This window comes from Hesperophylax consimilis, chromosome 1 (genome assembly GCF_061612785.1).
Source record: "Hesperophylax consimilis isolate HC1 chromosome 1, BYU_Hcon_1.0, whole genome shotgun sequence".
NCBI classification, from domain to species: domain Eukaryota; kingdom Metazoa; phylum Arthropoda; class Insecta; order Trichoptera; family Limnephilidae; genus Hesperophylax; species Hesperophylax consimilis.
Genome location: NC_142836.1, coordinates 36,742,041 through 36,765,927, shown reverse-complemented (window position 1 = coordinate 36,765,927; position 23,887 = coordinate 36,742,041). Strand labels below are relative to the sequence as shown.

General features: G+C 33.0%; 1 protein-coding gene across 1 annotated transcript; it reads right to left on the bottom strand.

The window, feature by feature from the left end:
* Nucleotides 1-1,574: 1,574 nt before the first annotated feature.
* On the bottom strand, nucleotides 1,575-12,300 carry LOC149426795 (uncharacterized). Its single transcript, XM_089638498.1, has 9 exons — nucleotides 12,003-12,300; nucleotides 11,836-11,927; nucleotides 11,267-11,492; nucleotides 9,607-9,844; nucleotides 8,997-9,254; nucleotides 7,640-7,787; nucleotides 6,624-6,690; nucleotides 5,532-5,675; nucleotides 1,575-4,221 (listed from the first exon to the last, which is right to left on the bottom strand). The coding sequence occupies exons 1-9, from the start codon at nucleotides 12,141-12,143 to the stop codon at nucleotides 4,033-4,035; spliced, it is 1,503 nt and encodes a 500-aa protein (XP_089494624.1). The 5' UTR covers nucleotides 12,144-12,300; the 3' UTR covers nucleotides 1,575-4,032.
* Nucleotides 12,301-23,887: the final 11,587 nt, after the last annotated feature.

Genomic DNA, 23,887 nt, shown 5'->3' with positions numbered 1-23,887 from the left:
AATGAGAATTTTATATTTATTTTTCAAGCTTATTGATAAAAAAAAAATTTTCACTAAGATTTAATAATTTTCACCAATTGTTTTCAAATGAATTGCCATTTTGTCAGAGCGGCAGTTGAATTTTGGAAGTGACATATTCCCGCCGCACGCCGTCAGCCGGGTTTAGTGCTGGCTGCCCCACCAGTTTGCATATTGCCGAGATGGTCCTGGGCCTGTGCCGGTGTAGATGTGCCACCCCGCTTTTATTGCCATACAAATCATTACCAGCAAAAAAAACTGTCCGGTAAAGCCAGTGAGTCTGTCAGCACATTAATATATATAGTACATATTGACGGTCCCAAAGAACAATGTAGGATGTGCAAATTCGTAGTTTTGCAGTAAAGTTTTTTGAAGTTTTTTTTTTGCATTTTTACTGTTATTGAGATCAAAAAATATAGTGTTATTCGATATTTATTTAATTGGCGAAAATATTACAAAAACAGTAAACATGCAGAAAATAAACTTTAACGAGTGGATGGGTCTCCAGAGAACATGGCATCATTCTAATAAACTTTAACGAGTGGATGTGTCTCCAGAGAACATGCCATCATTCTAATATTTTGCTCCTTAGAATAATTTGTGATGCCATTTCAATCAATGTTTCAAAAAATGTATGAAAAACATAATTAGCATCGTTTGTGCTAGTAAAACATTAGTTTCCACTTTGATTTTTATGAATTTTCACTCTCTGGAGGCTTAACAATTATTTTTCTATTTTAACCTCTGGCCTTCAACAGGTCAAGAACAGAGGATAAGGGAGGACAAACAATTTATGAACAGCTCTACTTCAAAACTACAAATTTGCGCATCGGGCATTTTTCTTCAGGACCGTCGATATAATTATCGTATTTTATATGATTTGGAACCATCTATGAAAAAAATTTCGTTTTTCATATTGTCTTTTTTGTTGAATATGTACTTGTTTCAATAATTATTAATCACTAGCTGTACCCCGCCAAGCGGTGCTGTGGCTCAGTCTGTCTGTGCAGATAGAGAAACAATAGCGCGTGTTGCTTTTACGTCCAACAGTTGGCGCTGTCTTTAAAAAAGCATGTTTGTCCAACAGATGGCGCTGTTTTTCAAAAAAGCATGTTTTTGTCTGTCACAGGCAGTCGCAGATGACATCTATATAATATAGGTATATAAAAACATGTAGGTATTTGAATGCAAAGTTGTGTCAAAATTTCAAGGCAATCGATGAAGAACTTTCACAGATTTAAGATTTTGAACAAAAGAGCTTTTACATTTTTATCAAGATATTTGCGGCCATATACCCCGTCTCCTGACTCTCAGGTGGTTCATCACAAGCACGGCCAAAAGAAAAATGCTAGGACAGAGTCACAGACACGTAACGACCATAAATTGTCATAATCCCACTTGCTCAGGGCAATGAAACTCTTGACAATATTATAAAAACAACTTCATCCCTGAAAAATCATGGAAAGGTTCTCCTCCTCTATTATAATGAAGGTAATTTATTGCCACTGTAGCAATGATGAACCAAAATTAAAAATGCGTCATTTTATGTAAGATTTATTAATTTTTTTAACCCTAAATTATGTACATTTATATAATTCATCAACTGAACATTATCAAGTGATTCGCTCAAACCAGTGAGAACCTAATGGGGCCACCACTGGCTATAAAATTGCATAAGCAAATTTTCCACACAATAGATAGGATATTAAAATAGGATAATAACTAATCTTTTTATAATGTTACTCCCTAAGAACTCATCAGTTATTACTAAATTGCAAAAATTATATAATATATTCAAAATCTTAATAAATAATAAAACATCAATCATAAAGCATTGCATATCATTTAAAATACTTTGGAATATTAAAAACTTATATCTAAGGAACATCTAACTTGATCCGTTTATAACATATTTTTAAATCATCTACAATCATATCATTGAAAAAAAACAATTTGTACCACCCAAGCAACGAACAACCCAGTCAATAACAACATTATGTAATTGTAATATTTATTAAAAAAGCTGATGTTTAAATTTTAATAATTTCCCTAAAGAAGTTATTATGATTAAATGAAACTAGTATGGCAAATTTGAATTTTACATATTTTTGATAAACACATAAAAGTGATTTGGTAAATTAAACAATAATAAGTTGTTGATGTATATACTAATGAATATAATTGTGCTAGTGTGCGTTTACTCGGTTTTAAATTTCTCTACTATGGATATTTAGTTTTGAAACAGATAATTAATTCATGGTGGAAATCTATTTCAAAACGATTTTTAATTTTAAAAACCCTTAAGTGTATGTAACTTAGTAACAATTAGTTTCGTCACTCGATGATGATTTATGTCTTTGTGATTGATCATTATTAATCTAAAAGGTGGCGCTAAAGTCTTCATCTTATCGGAAGTTCCTTTCATTTTTGCAAATGGCATTTTATGTCGTCACCACTTTACAATTGTTTGTGAAGTCAACAGAAGCAGAATAAACATTGACAACCATTGATCGCTATACTCATCAAGTATGCGGAATAGTTGTTTCATAATAAAAAAATATTTTTATTTATAAATAAATCGAGTAAATCGAGTGAGGACGCCACCTTATAATTTTTTATTATCATTCTTTACTTCTATCTACGAAACTTCAATCCTGCGTAAAAAAGAAAGCATGTTTTATGCTTTGTAGTTAATGACGTTGCTGAAATTGGAAGTGCGTGTTAGTTCACCCAGTTATATGCATTGTGTATTGTGTAATGCTACATATACATACGCGAGCCGAACTGCCGAACTGAACCTCAACTTATGGGAAAGGAACAAAGCAACCGCAAAGGGCGCGAAAAGCAGGTTGCAGTTGCTTCGTTCCTTTCCAGTAATACGTGGCTCGGTTCGCGTTCAGGTTCGCAAATGCATACGTACCATAAGAGTGAACCATAAAAGTAAAGAGATTTTCAACTTATACAAGAATATTTATTTAAATATGAATCCTATAATTTCTATACCCGCTATATCCGATTTTTTGACAAAATGATCTGAGTATGACATCTTGTTCACATTTTTGCGAGCAACAAGAGGAGCCTAAAATTGAGTTTCAAAACCCTCCTTTTCGCGACCAAAAACCATGTTTAAACTGCGAGTGAGAAACCAAATCCGCTATATCATACAGAAAGTTACTATCAAAACCCGCTATATCGGATTCAACGAATCACAAGCAGTTATTTTGCCAAAATACAATATGGCCGCCGCTCTGACGCCACGCTCGTGTGTCAAAATGATCTACGCGTGAGTTTCTAAACCCGCCATGTCGGCTCAGTTGACTTTCAAAATCACGAAGTGAGTATCAAAATCCGCTATATCCATTTTATTTATCGAAATAACTTAATTATTGCTAGACATATATAGAAAAATAAATGCTTTTCGAAATTTTATTACTCCAATTCATTATATAAAAAATTGTAATGCATTTACTTATGTACGCTAGAGATGTGACAGTTTTTTGCGGTTTTCTCCAAATCAATGAAAGTTGATATAGCGGGTATAGAAATTACACGACTCATATGTACTACATAACTTTCATGGCTCTCATTGTGATACAAATATATTAATAAAATTTATGTTGTGTTTCATTTTATTGTAAAATATAAGGTCAAAAAAATTTGACTTGATTGAATTTGGAATTGATTATATATTGACAATATTACATTTAGCAAAAAACACAGCACTAAATGTGGTAGCTTGAGATTAGACAGAGCAGCAGATTTTCTGTGATGTTTTAGTGATTTCCAAAAACCAAGAACACAATTAACGGGAATTCTTCCTGCCATTGCTTCATCTGAATTTCTACGACTCTATATGTTTTACTTGACAGTATTATTAATAATAATTGCGAAATATTCTTACTAGCTTCATGCAATTAAATTAATTAACGGAAAAAAAGATTATGACAAATTATGTATTTACATTGTGGTATGTACATATTACAATAAAATTAAAATATAGATGGTTTACTTAAATCAAAGGGAGGAGTCTTCTCCATATTCCAAAACAGGCAAATTCTTGGATTCGATTCCGGAGGCTGCGTATTCCATATTCAATATCTCGGTGGTCATAGTGTATACGGGCTTGTACCGGATATTGATTCCGTGCACTTTAAATACGTGATTGTTGAGGTTCACTTTATAGGCAAAAGACACGGTGCACACCTGAAAATTAAACAATATTTGAAGAAGAACAATAATCAGAAAATAAGCAATAATTTAAACAACCTCTCCTTCTATCGCTAACAATAAAGGTAAAATAGGATGTTCCCATAAAAATGACAGTTACTGTCTATTATTCAAGAAGGAAAATAATGGGCAAAAAACCAATTAAAAACATATTATCAACCAAATTGAAGTAAATACATATTGAGAATTGATCTAAATAACTACTGCATTGCAAAACTAAAACCATTGTAGGTTATACATTTCACACTCTACACTAATCCGTCACAGGATTTCACTATAACCGTCACAACCTAGGAACATTAAGATTATTATTGATACGGAGAGAGTTGACATAGTTATCCTAAGCACACAAGCCTAATGTGCTACCTCCCATATTGCACCTAATTCCTTTGACAATAGCCCGGTCTATTTAACAGTCAGCATCTAAAACTGCACACTTTGTAGTCTGCAAATGCAAGAAATACTATCAATGATTTAACTGTAAATTCTATATGGATAGTTAGGAAAATGAGAAGCATTTATTTATTTATTTATATATATATACGCCTAAAGAGGCTTTTACATAGAAGTGATACATGATGCAGTATACATAGGAGAATATGTATTATACAGGAGATATTGATAGTAAATAGATGTAATCCATTTTAAAGAAGGTACAAAATACACACTTGTAAAATTGTGATTACAAGTATAATGAGAAAATATTAAAAAATATGAAGCAATATTAGTAAAACGTAAGAGTAACATAAAGTAAAAAAGAAATTAAAACAACACTACATATAAGAAAAATCATTAAAACTAATTTACCAACGCTACTCTAATTTGTAGGATTCAACAAAGTGTTGGTGTAGATTATGCTTAATTCTATATATGGAGTCAATAAATAAATCAATAGCATCCCCATACTTATTGCCCAGATCATGCATCCTATTGGTCAGTGAGTGTGTCTGATAGTTGGTCGAGTATGTATTACAGAAGAATGTTATATTTATGTTCTATACGAAATACATACTGGAGTTTTAGGTAAAATGTTGGTATGTATTTCATAGAATTTAAAGGATTTCGTCATTGGAAAACCTTTTACATTTTCCTAACTACCCTTATAAAATTTACAGATAAAACATTTATAGTTTGCGTGATTAAGGCCATTTTGAGTACTGGTCATTTGAAGTTCACCAGGGTTGACACTCGGCTTTGGCGATATCTCAAAGTGGAATGTGAACAAACAATAACAAATCTGGATATCTGAAATTTTGGAGGAGGTTAATATTGTGAGGATGTTTTACCTCGCAGGTGTACGGCTTCTCTCCAGTGTGCATGCGGTTGTGGTTGATGAGCTGGTGCTTGGCGTTGAAGGTCATAGTGCAGGTTTCACATTTGAAGGGCTTGTAGCCAGCGTGGATCTTCATGTGGCGTGTCAAGTCACAATTCTGTAAACACGTATGAAACAATATTATGTATGTATAAATTCGACGGCTTAATGTCAAACAATATTATCTACAAAACCATGCAAGCAATTCTGGGACTTAAAGCCAAGCAACGTTATCCACTAAAAACATACCAATAATTCAACGGCTTATAATCAAGCAATGATAATAATAATTATTGGTATCAATTTTCGTAGATAATATGTATTTTTGTAGAGAACGTTGTTTCACTTTTAGCCCTCAAAGTGATGTTTTGTAGATAATGTTGCTCGACTTGTAGCCCTAGAATAATTTGTATGTTTTTTGTAGATAACATTGCTTGAAATTAAGCCCTCGAATTGTTGATGATAATACAGATGATAATGATAGTTAGAAGCACTTTCAAATTAAATTCCTCTTCAAAATTGAACGACAATAAAACAAAGCAGGATTACTAAAGTATTTTTAAACAGCTATAAACCCGTAGTCCCTTTCTTATTGTAGTGATCGCTACCAGAATTCAGTATTCGGATTTCACGAATATTTCCGAGTAGGGTTGAAGCATCGCCTGGAACTGAGTTACAGAGAGCGCCGCAGCAGACGAATTCTAGCATTGAGTTAGGACGGCCGCCTGTGGCCCTTATTAGATATTCATGCTTGTAATCTCGAACTATTAAATATTATTGTGATAAAGAATCTTTGCGTTTTTTTGAAGAGATAATCGTATCGATAAATAACACTAAATACAACATAACACAACTGGAACAATACCACACTTATAAACGTAGTGTAAATATTATGTGGCACACAAGGTCAAAACAAATGAAAAGCTTGACTTATTACTAAGGCGTGGGTACAGTTAAACCGGTCGTAAAGTGGACTAAGGCCACTTTAACTATAGCAATGCTAAACCGGCGGGTAAATATCTAATAAGCAAGAGGAGTAAGGTACATATAAAGATGTAATACTCACTGCAATAAACTTCTTGGGACACAATGTGCAAGGGAAGGGTCGCTCTCCTTTATGAATTAGCATGTGTCTGGAAACAAATAAAAGTTTATAAATTCAAATACATTATTTCATTACAGCTGTTGTCTTATAGAATGTCTCTATAGGCAGTGATGCCATGCAGCAGAAAAGTCAGTTGAAAAAATCGGTAGGTCGTCAAAATATAAATCGGTGCTGGATTATTATTAAATATTTATATAGGTCAAAATATAAATATTTCACAAATGTTAATATAATGGGGGGGGGGGGCTAGAGAATTTCCAAAGATATAATTTCTTTATAGCGCATCCTGAGGGTGGCTAGAGAATTTCCAAAGAAAGAAGTTCTCCAAAATCTGCGTAACTTCAAAAAATCCAGTACATCTTTTGTGAACATTGGTGGATTTTAACAGAACAGAATTAGAATTTTTTTTCAATCAGTTGATTTAGACAAATTCCCAAATTTCGGTAGATTTTCTATGAATATTGGTAGATTTTGGCCGAAATCGTTAGTACTACTGAAATTTCGGTAGGAATGGCATTACTGATTACAGGCCATATGAGGAGTTCAAGGTGCTGATGCTGCCTAACTACCCATACAAACAAGAAGAACATCGGGATTAAACTAGTCACCATCCAAGTCAAAATTAAATATGAAGATCATTACTCTACCAAGGCATAATAACTTTTTATTTTATTATTATACAGAGTGTTTGGGGGGTAAAGCGCGCTAACTTCGGTAGGTGATTCTACATTACGGTAGAAGTAAAAAAGATAAACAAGTTTTTTCGAAATTCCAATGTTCCTAAACAAAAAAAATTCCAGATAAGAATATTTATTTTCCTATGCAAACAATTCATCTTTTTTCACCTAAAAACTACCTTAAAACATTTATTTATATTTTTTACTTCTAGAATCATGTACATAGAATCATCCCCCGAAGTTAGTGCACTTTGCCCCCGAACACCCTGTATAATTTAATTTATAGCAAAACTATGGTACCTTATGACGGATCTGACGAAGTAGAATGCAGCCCCGCATATTTCACAAATTTGGTCCTTGTTCCCAGAATGTTTTTTCATGTGCATATCCCAATAGATTTTGGAGGAAAATGATTTTTTGCATTCCTCACAAGAGAACGGTTTAACCTCTAAAAGTAAAATAAAAACACATTCACTGTACAAAATTATTCTTGAAAACATCACATAAAGGGATATAAGAGAAAAAATATATCTACTACATATTATATTACAGTCAAACTTGGTTATAACGATCATGGCAATAAATCCACGGCTTTAACGAGCAATTATATAATGATATTTTAGTCCAGGCTTATCTTTATATATAATTGTTGGAGACCATTCACTCTGGTTGAGCGGTTGTATCAATCCGGTTCAAGTTGAATGTAAGTTTGAACCGTGTGGAGATGTGTTGTATGCGATAAGAGGTCGTGGCTATCACGTTGAATATACCTCCATAGCATCCAACCACCATTCAACAACCCAACCGTCTAACCAAGTTGAATCGCCTTTAGCGCGGTTGAACTGTTGAACCAACTTTACTCAGTCTGCATAGGGAGCCGTCATGTTGCTTGTGGGCGTACGTACATTCAATGAATGAAAATAAATAAAATGCCAAGCATGATTAATGAATGTAAAGTTTTTGACGGATTTTTTTGCATTACAAACGTGCTTGGGTGATTCTACAAGCAAGACGTACTTTGATAGAGATGTATTGAAAAGGATGCAATGAATAAAGTCACAAAAAGCATATGCCTGAATTTTTTTCACTCCATGAGCCATTTTTTTGCCCATGTTTGTCTATTTCTTTTATAACGATGACGATAACGATGCTACTAGAGCGATCGCATTGCGTGTGTTCCCCAAAGTAGTAACTGATGAAATTGAACCAACCGTGGCGTCGTCTGTATTCAACACTCAATGGACGGTTGAAACAAAACGGTTGAACCAACTAAATTGAGTGGTCTGTAGGAGCTTTCATAATGAGGACCATTCGCTGATATACCACAAAAAAATTTGTTAACACAATTTTTAAATACATAAATAGATCGTTCAGTCTGAAAAATATCCCTAACCTTGAAGTAATTAAAAAAATTGTGTTGGCATAACGCGCAGCAAGCTTGGCGCAATTTCCTTAAATCCCATTAAAGATGGATTAACATTTTCATGGCACTACCTGTGTAAGATTTTCAGCCTTGTGAAACTTTCCTAACCATCGGCACTGTGTACTACGTCATTTAAACAGAATACATCAGAAAGACATACCAGGAGAAGGACAAGATCAAACACAACATGCAACAGTGTTTCAGTGTCAAATTGCAAATAAATACATCAAGTACCTTCGTGGGTCATCAGATGTTTGGCCAGAGTAAATGTAAGAATGCCGCATATGGGACACACATGTTTTTCCTTTTCCCTCCTTTTTTCCCCATTGACCTTAGAGCATTTGGTATCGTCCGTGTCCCAGTTGCCACTGCCTCGTTTAACCTTAATAATGCGCTTAGGAACACTTTTCTTGTGAATCGCAGATTCTCGGGGTTCCGTCAGCACTCTCAGTCTGGCAGCTGGATACTTGTTTTTACTCTCTTCAGCCGCATCTGTGATTATATTAACAAGGAGATAAAAAATTAAGAAAGGGATAATAGAATTATTACTGCCTACCTGGTAGCAAAATATGATTTATTTATCTTTAAAGATATATAATATGTATTACATTTTCATCTTAAATTTAAAATTTAATCTTTCCGAAGAGAACAATAATGTATGAAAATAATACGACATCAGTTAAATAATATAATGCATATCATTACATAATGTATTTCATAACATTTCAAATAAATTATTAATAGGAATAGCTATTAATTGGCTGATTGTATAAAAATATTGACTGTAAGAAACAAAAATCATTGCGTTGTTCCACAGTGACTTCATTTGATTTTGTATACTTACAATGCGCATAGGAATTATTCCGGTCTCTGATAGGAATCGCATTTGTTTTTGGGAATTTCCTTTCATATGAAATTTTATCTGGGTTCAAGATCTTTATTTGTACTGTTTTGTACTTGTTTTCTTTGCTCGTCTTTTTAGGTGTTTTAGGTGCTTTTTTGGATGATTTTTTTACAGCAGGTACATAATCCGTGTCATTATCGTTATCACCATCGGACAAAAGAAAATCGAGGTACTCTTCCTGAGGAAACCATAAAAAATACACAGTATTACCATCATTAAAAGTAATACAATATTTACTATATATATTGCTTACAACAAAATATTTATTATGTTGTATTATAAACTGACAGTGGCCACAGAATAAAATGATTTTCCAAAGCAGTTTTGACTTTTTGGCTTGATATTTTAAGTTATTTCAAGAAAAAAGTATGAATCGATGCTTTCAATTACATTAAAATTCAATAATACTTTATTATGATAATAAATAATTTGGGTGAATTTACAAATGAAATGTTATTCCTTGGCGTTTTCTAGTGTAATTTTACACAAGAGGACATTCTGGAACTTTTATGCAATTTAGTTAGAGATAGCACACAACCTTACGCGACACGTGAGTTTAGTACTAAAAGCATTAAAACGAAAGTACTCCAATTAACACTACTTGCCAATTTTGAAATCTCTACAAGGTATGAAAACACTAGGCTTCGTATTAAGAACTAAAAACTTTAATTCTTTACAAGCCATTAAACTATTATATGTATCTCTAGTAAGAAGTCTAATTGAATATAACTCAGTAGTTTGGTCTCCATCTTACAAAATTCACATTAACAACATTGAGCGAATACAAAAAAAATTTCTACGTTTTATAAATTTTAAATTAAATATCCCTGTCGAAAACTTAAAATACAATTTCTTATTAAATACTCTAAAAATACATACATTAGAAGATAGACGTAAAATAAACGATTTAACGTTCTTATTCAAAATACTTAACTCTAAATTCGACTGTTGTGAACTCCTGCAACTTATAAACATACATACACCCACAGTAACAACACGACAAAATACAATATTCTACAGCAGCACACATAAGCGTAACTACATTGCCCACTCTCCGATACAACGACTTCACACCATGGGAAATCATTACTTGGGTGATGTTGACATATTCAATACCAACTTGGCAAGTTTTGTGGATCATTTAAAACATTTATTTCAACAATACTCCTAAACACATCATGTAAACCTACAAATAGCTGTAATTTTATGTTTTTGTTTCTTGTGTTTGTATGACTTGTTGCATAGCTTTTATCAAATGTAATTTTATTCTTATTTTTTATGTTTCAAAGTATCTGTCAAATTAAAATTATACTACCAACCATGTAAAAGCCCTATGGGCGTTAAATAAATAAATAAATAAAAATATAATTTTTTCATTTTAACATGTCTATAGTTTGTAATGCAACTTTTCTTAATTGATTAGAAGATTTTGGAACTTCAAATTTAAATATTGTATCAAATTCCTTTTTTTTCAGTCCACCAATATATCATTTCGATTGAATGCATTACATTTTCAGATGAAGAAGACTTTTTAGAAATAAAATGCCATTTTAAAAAATATTCTCAGACCAAACATCATAAAAACAATAAAAAAGATTACCTCCATTTCAGGAATTGGTGAAGTACTTTGCTTGACTTTCCGGATGCTTGTATTACAAATGGAAACCTCTCCGTCTGAGTTGAGGATGGTAATGGTTTCGGTCTTGGGAACTTTTTCAATAAGCACTTTACCATCGATTTTTTGCTTCAAGTCATCCATATCATCAAACTCCACCTTCAAATTGACATGTCTTGTAGACAAGTCCCTCATCAGCGTATTGTTTGAACTAAAAAATATATATTATTTAATACATAATGGTAAAAATTAAAAACGAAACACAACCAACCATACAAATATAGAGATAAAAACTAACAGCGTGAAATACAAATTGTAAATTATTTCGGCGTGCATTTCTGGAAACACCTATGCATCACCTCCTCAAACCTCTGCAAGCTAAGTCCCGTGTCATAGCAAAAGTAACAATTTCATAATTTCGTCACTTCTATTAGTATGTATAAATGATAGGCCAAAGTAAAGGTAAACCCAACACTGATTATAACTTCTTTTTAACACTACGACATCGAATTTTCTATGTCTGCAAAGAATTTAGGAATGAAATGTGTACTTACTCTTCGGCAAGTTTCTTGAAATTGTAGCATATTTCCAACGTTCGCTTGCATTTTAAGCACATTTTGTTCGGCAGTTTGTCGCCAAACCTAACCTAAAGACAAACATAGGTTATAAAAATTGCTGTAAATTTTATTAATACTAAGTAAAGATTTAGACAACATTTTACCTGCAAATTGGCACAATAGTTGAGCATGTCACTATATAATATGTCAGAAGTGGAACTGATCTTTTGAAACAAAGGTAACATTATCATTTCAGGTTTTAGGCATATTCGACACCCAGTCGGATCAAGAGACATCTCCAACATTATGATGTTTGTGTTATACTATTTGTAAAATATATTAGAATAGAGTTAAATCACAAACACAACGAAATAAATGCTCCAAAGCGTTGTTTTACTGATAATTATTAATAAATAATAAAAACTCTATCTCTGCGAAAACGTCAACAAAGCGTCAAACCAAATCTGTTGAATTTTTTCTATGGATTTATCAATGGCCGGAAATAGTGTAGGACGCATTCGAAAGTCCGTGCCTATTTCCGAAACATATTTAAAGTCACTCTCTATTGTGATTTAAAAAAATCTTCCATTAAAATCACAAAACAATTTTTAATTTCAAATAAATTTGATTTTATCAAGTATTTTCAGAACATAAACATAACGAAATTATCTATGGATCTATTATGGAATCTAATAATAGGAGCATTACCAAGGTTCGCAGAAAATGTATATGAGTAGGTACTTTACGAGATGCGCTCATCGAGTGGAAGAGCGGTGATTGGTTAGAAAGTCGTGACGTAGCTTAAAGTTCATTTACACCAGGAGATTTGAATTTACTGCAATGCAAGTGGAGTCAAGCGACTCTGCATGCACTTCCAATAGATATATTTATAATGCGTTGGTAATATTATACTAATTTTTATATTAAAAAATTTAGGAAAGTTACTTCTATATTAAAGGAAAGGTAAATTGCTTTCGTAGACATTAAAATCCAAAAAATGAAAATCTCATTTAGCAAACTATCATGACAGGGGAAGTATTTAGAATAATTTTATTCATAAAAAGAGTGGCACAGGATTGAAGATACTTTCAGTAACGCCGATTACGAAAGTCGTAAAAGACCATCATTAGGAATCGAAACGTTTTTTAAAAATGGCTTCTGCCGTATTTGGTGACCATATTTGAATAGCCAGTTACTTCCCCACTTTCCTCTTCCCCATATCCTTCCTCTCACAATACAGAAAAAACTCTTTTTTTATCACAGCCATAATAAATTAATAAAATTTGCTAACAATACAACATAATATTATCGAAATAAAACAAATTTTAACATATTTAAATTTGAAAATAATTTAGGAAAGTAATTTGGATAATAAAATAAACATGGGCCTTGAAAAGATCTATGTTTTAGGAGGTAGGTAACGCGAAAAATTTTCCACAGCTGAACTGTTGAACTCAAGAACATGAGATAAATAATGTCAACCAAATATTAATGTTGAGCGTGCGTTTGACGTGTTTCCCAAGGTTCCATGATAACTCAACACAGTGACAACTCAACACACTTTTAAAAAGTGATATAAAGTCATTAGAAACGATGAAAAAAATTTTTTTTAACCTAACCTACAATAACTTAGTAATAAAGTTTTTGTTTCATCACTTTATATAAATTTTTAAAGATGTGATGAATTATCATTGTGATGATTTATCCTGTTACCGTTTCCCAATTGTGCACCGGTGTTGAAGGCATCAATGACGCTAGTTCCTCGGAGCATCTTCCATTGAAATACCGGTAGAACAAGGACATCATTCCCACCCGACGCCTCTGCTCTAAAGATTTCTATCCGTTTGCTTCTGTCTTTATGGGGAGGGTTTTTTTAAAGGTATTTTGGGACTCCAGATCAAAGGTGGCTGCTTGCTTAGTTCAAAAATGGTTAAATAATGAAACAGTGATGTATTTAAGATTTGTAGTGCTGTACAAACCTAGTCTTCCTTGGGGACGTCCCAGACTTCTTCGACCATTCGCTTCCACATCATACATTCTCCTTACAACCCTTTCTTAGTTCATCACATAATCCTAATTTTACCATGCATAAGTATTTGTTTCTCTTGATGGCGCCATGTCTTCCACGACCATCCCCGACTTTTCTATCATTCACTACTGTACTTACACCACATTGTTACTGTTAAAAAACTACATTAAAATCGATTTTAATTCAACTTTGTTTATCATTCCAGTGCAGAGATAAGGCGTTAAGTCTTCCTTGGGCATCCCCTACTTTTTCTACCATTCACCGCTGTATACCGCATTTTAAGTGTTAAAAATCAATACAATCGTGTGTAAATAAGTGGGAGGAAAATAACAAAGAATTAGCAAAAAATTCTATTATATAGTGAAAAGTGAATGAAATCGTTTCTACTGGACTCCAAACTACGTCACGAGCTTACGTGCGGCCGGATGCATTTTTATTTCCCGAAAAGTGCATGAGAGATTTTTTACGAACGCCGTTGCGGTTGGCGAAAATAGTTAACAACAATATTAAATGATACTTCAATATTTGGGATAATACAACATTTTTATATTGACTATGTTTTCTCAATGATTATAAAACGACTAGCGATAAAACGTGAATTTGGTGAAGTGTTTTTTTTTAAATGTAAACTTTTTGTAGTGATTATGAACAATCACCACCTTAAAACCTCGTATTCCCAATTTCTACCTATTTATAACAAGTTTCTCGGTAACTGTTCAAGTTTTTAAGTTCCAAAAAAATATATTTTTTAAGTAATATCTATAAATTTGTTACGCCGAAACATTAATCATATGAAATTTCTTCGATAGAAAAAAATCGCAAAGCTCCGAAAATGATTAAAAACGCATTTTTTCTGTTACTTAAATGTTATAGGCATGAAAAAAATCAGATTATATCTTTAAATGCAACTAAAGTCGTGTTTTATTAAATATTTTCACCATTTTCGCTTAATTATTATCATTTTTTTTTAAATATTATCAAGCTCTATCTAACATTCGTATTAAAACAATTATCTTTCAAACCATCTTTTAACGCTTACTACGGGGCCATACATCACAGGTGTGGTTAGTGACAAGGTTACACCGTATGGGACATAAATATACCACTCTCGTATGGGAGGTACCTACGTTTCAAGAAGCCTGCCTGAACTTTATAACTTCGTATCAACACCGAGTGTCCGCGTGTGGCGAAATTAGGAACTACAACGAAAGTCAAACAGATTAAACAGTCAAAGAGTGGTATATATATGATGTAACTTAAACTATTACCCTGGAATATTAATAATACGCCTCCACTCGAATTAAATGTTGGCTGTATATTACTTGCATTAGCTGGCAACGCTGGCCGCTAGAGGCGCTAGTGTAGCATGTAGCTTCCAGATATCTAATGGCGGCAGATAATTTATTTGTGTGTACTTGGTTGCGGTGGTAGGATTATAACTGGTAACAGAAACCTTAATGATCTAATATTTATATTTAAATTTCCGATTTCTATAAGTTGTCGTAAAATAATAAAATATTTCATATAAAATCCAATGCATGAAAGAAAACCAACCCGCGCCGCTAGGGGGCGCTAGTACTGTTTATTTATGCACTAATGTACGGGATATGTCAGAAGTAGATGATCGGATGGTGTTATCGTTATCAAAAATGACAAATTAGCCGCAGTAATAGACACAAGACAGATGCACTAACTGTTAATTGTCATGAACCCTATTTAGTTAGAGGATTACCAAGAATCAATAAAATAAAATTAAAATAGTCTGAGAGAAAACGATACCACTATTTTTTCTAGGTTTTTCCCTTGTGGTTTAGCAAAAGAAAATAATTGAAATAATGGGTGAATTTATAAAATAACATACTATAAACCAGAGGTTCCCAAACATTTTTGCCCCGTAGACTACATGCCAATTTTTTTTTCTAGTATTACACCAAATGAAAATGATGCAGGATAAGCAACGGGAATTTCTTTCTGTAGCTAGCCCTATAGAACTGCCCCTTAAGTTCTTTGTCAGTGCTTATTCCGGTCATTTCTTCTCGTCACACGATTTCCGATTCTTCGACGTTCCATTTCCATAGTCAAAATGTCTTCAAACTTAGTTTTTAAGGCTGTGTGAAATACATTTAAATGTTGATTAACGTTACCATGGACGTTTTTCAAAAACAAGTTGGTGATCTAGGAAAATTCGCGGCTTCCGAAATGAAATATATAATGTGTTCCTTTATGAAATATAAAAATACAAATAAGTAATTTTCAGTCTATTATTAGTATTACGTAAACTGTGTTATTTGTGTTAGGTGTATTGTGTCATTTACGGAACTTCTAAATGTTGACTTTAGGTAAATGGGGGTCGGCTCGTATGTAACCCATTTGAATCTTGTGGACACCTAAATTTTTTTCACGCTGACATGGACCCCCAGCAAGCCGATATCGACCCCTGGGGGTCCATATAGACCACTTTGGGAACCTCTGCTATAAACGATCAGCATCTTTGAGCAACTATAAATGAAGTACGAAAAAAATTTATCATTTCATCTTTGGTTGCCTGCAAGGTTTACGACTGTTATCAAATTTTTCTGGGCTTGCCTACAGTGTTGGGTTCGAGATTAAATTAAATTTTATTTGAGAAAAGATTTATTTGTGGACGCTAGAAACATTTCCAGGTTACGAATTGTCTGATAATATTTGAATTATTCCGACTTACATTGTCATAAGCGGAAAACGTTGCTTGTGCAATGGTGGAGAACTTACGGCTACTAGAAAATTATCAGCCGCAAATCAGGGCACGCCTAGTGCCATTACGGAAAACAATGTATCACTTGTCACTTGGTCGATGCGCAATAAACACAATTTACATTACGAATTTGTATCACATTTGATGGAAATTTTACACTGTCTTATCGTTTTTGGAAGAAAATTTCGTTTTTAATGGTTGTGGTCTTGGGTTATGGCACAGCTCTATAAAGAGCACGCAACTGCTTCTACAACACTGCGAAAAATATTTTAAAAGAAAATGCAAATAAAATGATTAGTAGTTTATTTTACTCATGTCACAAAGCTAGGCAACATCAAAACACGCTATTTAGAATTAAGTACATTATCCGAAAACCCTTCAACATAATTACATATTCCATTTCCCTTTCGTTCAACAATAATTCAAGCCTCAAAGTAAAATTATTATTTACTTTTCCTTTCCGTAATAATATCCACTCGCAAATGATATACATGAAACACGTGTGAAACACAAATTATAAAATTATATTATCCAGAAAAATTATGCGCTTACGAGTATTTCAATTTTTTACATTAATCCCACACGGGCGGTCCTTAGGAAAATAATTTCTCTTAGGGTCTATTGTCATCTTTTGGGATGCTGTATAGAGAGTCTTTTTTAACGAAAGGAAGGAGACGCAGTTCTGGGAAGGTAAAAGGTATAAGAGTTGGATTGGAATCTAAGGATCAGTGTGGCCAGGAGTGACGGAAATATGAGTATATCATACATGTTGCATTGGTCGAGCGACCAGTTGGAGAGATCAAAGGGTCTCCCCAAACCAGCCCCTACCGATCAGGCACGCCACGCAACTGGGGGGCAGGCGCATCCTGAACACACATCAACCGATGAACCCGGGCACCCATGTTAAGTCACCAATCGTACAGAACCACTTGGGGAGACCTGTGGCAGAGATGTTGGTTATCCAATAAATGGTTCTTGGGACGGCGGTAAACAAACCCCCTTCCTAAATTGTCAAATTGTTAAATTTATTTTAATAATATTCAAAGTTAAGTCAAAGTTCAATATAATATTTTTTCCCTTCTGTCCAATCAAAGCTGCATAAAAAGTAAACCATTTGTTGTTTTTTTTTATGAAAAACATATAAATCAACCCACGAGATACCTACATTTCCGCCGAGGGGAAATTATCTATCCGGTGCCTAGCGAAAGATCGATTCGTCTGACTTGTATGGCCTCTAGCTAAACTTTCAGGCAATACCTAGGGTGCCTACCTCTAAAACTCTTCTATGATTTTTGTTTTATTCGGAATAGGATTGTTTCAAATTCACCTAAATGATAATTCATACATTCCAGATTATCAATAAATTATTTAAAATTTCGGACTTTTTCCCATAATATTATTATTATGATGCCGGAACCATGCATCATACTCGCGTACATAATTGTTGGCCACGCGCACCAATAAATTCTCTCGTGAATAATACGAATTCTAGACGTTTGTTGTGCTGGTCGGAGAAGGACCTATTTCCTGAAAACAACACCTAAAAATTAAACCGATTCTGGTCGGGCGCTATAGTAAAGTGGGTATAATGAAAACAGTGAAATTTTTATAACATAAATGCCTAATGCAAATGTTGGTAAACGTTTTAAGATGTGCAAGCGATGCGTTAATTTTTTCAATTCTTTGTTGTTATTTATCTGTGAATTTAAATTAATTAAAAAAAAAGTTTTTTACTGTAACTGTACTAACGAGGTAAAAAGCGAAAATACAGTTTTCTTGCAAATTCATTTAATAAAAGGAGTATATTTTTGTTTTTTTTTTTAATTCACTGAAATTTTTCGAAGTTTTGATTCAAAATGTTTGTGTTAAATTTTTGTTTTAACTTTTTCATGTTTGAAAATAAAATTTAGCAATATTTAAATATTAAAAGTATATTTTTTAAGTAAATAATCTAAAAGTTAATTTTGTCTAGTTTCTGAAATGGTATTTGTTTTAATTACATCTTCAAAATGAAGAAATTTATAGAACATTTAAAATACTTTGAAAATATTCTGAAATTATTATTATTATATTATATCATTTTTTTTTAATTATAAACCAATGTTTATAAGATAAGGTTTTTATGCGTAGCACGAAGGATAACAGAATATTATAAGCAATAATTTGTGGGACAAAGACAGGAAAAAATGTAATAAGCAATCATTTATTGTCGAATGAAAAATAGTAGTACATGTTGAATTATTTGGCGGGCTTGTAATAAGCCGACTTAGCTTAATGGTTAGAGCAGCTGAACGGCAATCCGAAGGCCACGAGTTCATTTCCCGTCGGCGGCATTATTATTTCTCGGGAGATTTTTTCAATTTGTATATTTCTGGGGAAAAATTATTGCTTGTAATAATTTGTTATTACAAGTTTAAACAACAGATAACAACCCTCTTTGGCTGGATATGCAATGAATATATCTTATATATCTTTCCGTGAACTATTTTAGTTCAGTTTCTATTTTACGTTTCAATTATTAAGGTTTTCATGTAGACTAAAGCCTGTTAATATTTTGACCCTTGCTATGTAAAATATCATATGGGAGAGAAGTTTACAGTTTATTTTGTCTACTCAAAATCCAAATATTAACCTATTAATTTGTTTTCGTATAAAATTTTAATGTCAATTAATAATGTGTCAATAAAATTAAAGATTTTTGTGATAATGCACATACGACTGTATACATAAGACAAAAAATTATGACAAATATCGTATTTATCAAATTTACGCTGAGGTTCATTGATTATGTTTTATTGTATGTATTATGGTACGTATACATTTGCGAACCTGAACGCGAACCGAGCCACGAATTACGGGAAAGGAACGAAGCAACTGCAAGCGGCGTTTCGCGCCATTTGCGGTTGTTCTTTTCCCATAATTTGCAGTTCGGCTCGCGTAGCATAAGATACCATAATTTACGTGGGGATTGTGCAAATATTGGTTATCGTACATGCCATATACGCTTTAATACTTTAGGGAGTAAAAATATAATTAATTTTTGTAATATCAATTAAAATTAAGTTTTTTTTTAATAAGTGTTCTAAATTTATCCAAATTTTTTTAATATTGCCGGATAAAAAAAATAATTAAAGTATTCGGATGCGCCAAAATCGCGAGGGATTAAAACGGGTCTGAGTTAAGACTTGCAATCAGTATTATTATCATGATTATTCTTCAAATGAACGTAAAAATAATTTTAAAAATGTATTTTAAGAACTATAATAATGCCACTGTTAAACTATTTACTTCAAGGTGCCTAGCACGGTCGATCGATAAGGGTTTTATCGATAATTTCGGTAACTTGTAATCGTTCTTGAACATGTCTGCAGACCGGCAAGGAACAAACAATGGTGCACAACGACTAGTGTGTTTTTTTAATTAGACGTGAACTGCTGTTTTGCTGTTTATACGTTAAAGATCAGCAGTCATGCTCGAAAACGATCACAAATTATCGATAAATCCTTTATCGATCAACCGTGCTAGATACCCAAAAGGGATAAGTTTTTTTTGGACCACAAGTGTTGATTGTTACACCTGAAGTAAAATAGTTAATACAAGATAATTCCTATTTGTAATTTATTTTCAATGGATTATTAGAATAAAACATAATGTTTACTCCGTTTTTTCCATTTTATTTTGCCTAGTCGCATCTCGTAAAAGTGAAATTATAATAGTCCGTATGCTTCTTCTATTTTACTACTTTGTATTGTTTACTATCTATTGCAGCCCACTTGTCTATACGGTAGACCATCTAAGGTAGAGTATTATTAACCTTTCCCTTACTGTGCTAAAAAAATACACGCGTTCCGGTGCTGTGTAGTCAATACACATCTTAAAATAAGCGATTTTAAATCGGAAAAATATGAATATTCATAGCCAATCGCTTATGTTTATTATATTTTATGTCAAAAGTGATAATAATTGTAATTTAATAGCTGAAAACATGAAAAAACCATCGGCAGATGCTAAAAAAACGTGCGAGAAGTGCTTATCTAACGACGGTCCGTGACCGAATGGCGGCTGATTCCGCTGATGGGCGCTGGACTATACGCATACAGCTTTGCGTGTTTACGCTGCCAGTCTTGCAGGGGTTTCAAACTTTTTTTTTTTTTTAAATGAAATAAACAAATGTGTAAAAAGAAATATTATATTGAGAAACTAAACATTAAAAATTCCACATGCATTATATTTAAGTATAACAGCAAAATTATGTAAGAACAAAACAATACAGCGAAATTAAAAATAATAAAAAATTTAAACCAAATATATAAAATTGTTAATCTAAATTGCATCGCAATTGTGGCAGGAAATATATTTTTTTTCTTTTCTGTGGCTTTTGCATACAGATTTTTGACAAATATGACAAAATATGGTGCTTCTTTTTTTGTGTTGTATGGGCAAAATCTGCAAGTTTTCGACGGTGCTCGGGACACTAGTACATTTCTTGAATCACTCGTAATATCATTCGTAACAGCAGTTGCGGGTGGTGTTTCTTGATAATATGACAAAACTGTCTCGAAAGCATCTTGTTGTTGTTTGTGAAATTTGACCGTGCTGTTTTTTTCTTTTCATTACATTGGGCTTAGCCAACTCTAAACCTAGCTGTCTTATGAATAATTTCCTTTTACTTCTATTATTTTTTTTCCACTCCGGATACTTTTGAATCCATAATAAATATGTGTTCAGTGCAGCAATGTCTAACATTTCCATGAACAAGCGAAACGGCCATCTTCTTGTCGACCTTACACACGAATACTCGGAGGTCATTTTGTCCCTTGTGTCAACAGCACCTTTGGTTTCATTGTAATGTAAAATAATATCTGGTTTTTTTGTATCAGTTTGGCTTATTTCATTTCCAAGGAATTGAGTTGATAGCAGCAAAACTGCTTTATTTTGCTGAGGCACATATGACACAAGTGTTTTATTTGATGTAAAACCAAACTGGCTACTGTACAATGGCCTTTCTTTTGATGGCAAAAACTCTTAAGGGATTTCCCTCTTATTTTTGCGAAGAGTGCCAGTTATGGTCAGATTTTTAGACAGAAGATTGTCCGCCAGTGGTACTGACGTAAAAAAAATATCTGTGGTTATGCCTCTATTGGTGCCATATTGAGGTTCCACCAATTCCATAACGACACGATTGCCTTGATTTATTTCTCTTTTATTATTTATCATACCGCTGTATATTTGCATGTTACATATATATGCGGTTTTAGCATCTGCAGCGATCCATATTTTGATGCCATACCTGACTGGCTTTGACTTCATATATACCCGAAATGGACATTTACCTCTAAACGCCGCCAAACGCTCATCCACGGTTATATCAAGCGATGGAGAGTAATTTGATTTACACGCATCTACCAATTTACTGAAAATCGACTTAATTGGCTCTAGCTTGTCTGAAGAAGCTTCAAATCTCTCTCGTCTTGTATCTCTATTATCAAAACGGATCTGACTATAAATATTTATGAACCTGTCTCGAGACATAGCTGCCGTGAAAAACGGCTGACAAAATGAACTTTCACTTGTCCACAACTCATTCAAACTTAGTTTTCGGGTGCGATTTCTGCCGGAAGCAAGCATTATACCGATGAAAGCATAAAATTCATCTTCGGATAATTGCTCAATCATATCCCCGGGTAAACGCCTCAATTGACGATTCGTTTCTTGGCATATTTCTGTCACCATATCTGCGCTTATAAATAAAGCAAACATTTCTCTTATTGTGTTAGATAATAAACTACCATTTTTCAGGCCGGAAGTTTCATTGACAATATTGCATTGCCGACGTCTCGATGATGATGGTGGTAATACACTCCATTCGAATCCGTGTTTTGAAACTAGTATTTCTCCCTCGTCTTCATTTTCACTAGTCGATTCCGAGTCCGATTCTTCTAAATGTTCAACCAAATCTTCAGTATCTGATATGTCATTGTTCATTTCAAACTCAATATCACTATCATAATCAAGTTCTTGCGCTATCTCTTCTTCTTCTGTCTCAAATTTCTGTCAGTCATTATTCTTCCTGAAAATGGAAAGGTTTTTGTAAATAATGTAAAACGCAGAAACTGCTTGCTTAACTGAATATTATAACGAATAAGAAAAAAAATCTAAAATTTGAAATAAATATTCAAAAATAAATCTTAGATCAATGATTAAATGATGAAAGCGCACGGATAAATAGTTACGTAATACACACTTTTCAATACTATAATATAAGGTAATAGTATAACACAGTATTCGGAAATAAATGAAAAAGTACTTACAAAAAATTATGAATTTAATTATCGAACGGAAATAATGAATCACTTTAGTACCCCTGCACAAGTTGGTCACGAGACGAAGCTACACAATGCGGCCGTAGGTATCGATGGTCTAAATAGAAAAATAGAACTGGGGACAAGTGGATTTCTCATGTGCACGCATAGCGAAGTAAAGCGGGACATCAATAGCGTGTCATTTCCTCGCACACTCTTCGCGTAGCAATGGCACACGGTTGATTGTATTGGTATATTTGCTCCCGATTTCTTACAAAAAACTCTGATTTTTAATTGAATTTGAAAACTATGTTAAATATTATTTTTTAATTCAGTGCATAAATGTATAACGGAGGAATACCTAAAATCTGAACCCAGTATTTATTATATTTATAGAGTTATTAAAGATATTAGAAGCAATGTGTAGTAAATACACACCACAGATGAGGAAAGGTTAATACGGTTTAATTTTTTTAATTATTCCATTAACAATATGTCGTTAGTATCTGTCTCGGAAATGAATGACTTATTTGGTTTGACACGAAACTCAACTTTATCAACCCTTGAGGTGATGTCTCACAAAAGCGGCGCTCTACAAATTGTCCAATATTATTATTATTATTATTATAGAAATAATAACCAATAAAGCTTTGAAAATGTTGGGATTGATTTTAAGGGTATCTAGTGATTTCAATAATGTAAATACTGTAAAAACATTATATATGTCACTAGTAAGGAGTCATGTAGAATACAATTCCACGGTTTGGTCACAAATTATGAGGTTCATTCACATGCGATTGAAAGAATCCAAAATAGTTTTTTAAGATATGTAAATTTTAAAATGGGCATTCCTAGAGAATAAGGAAGTTGAGTCCATTTTTTTTATTTTTTTTTATCAATGTTCGCATTCAAACTTAAATACTGGTATTTTTTTTTTTTTTTTTAAAGTTTGTTTTCATAGTTAAATTAATTCTCAAAGTTTAA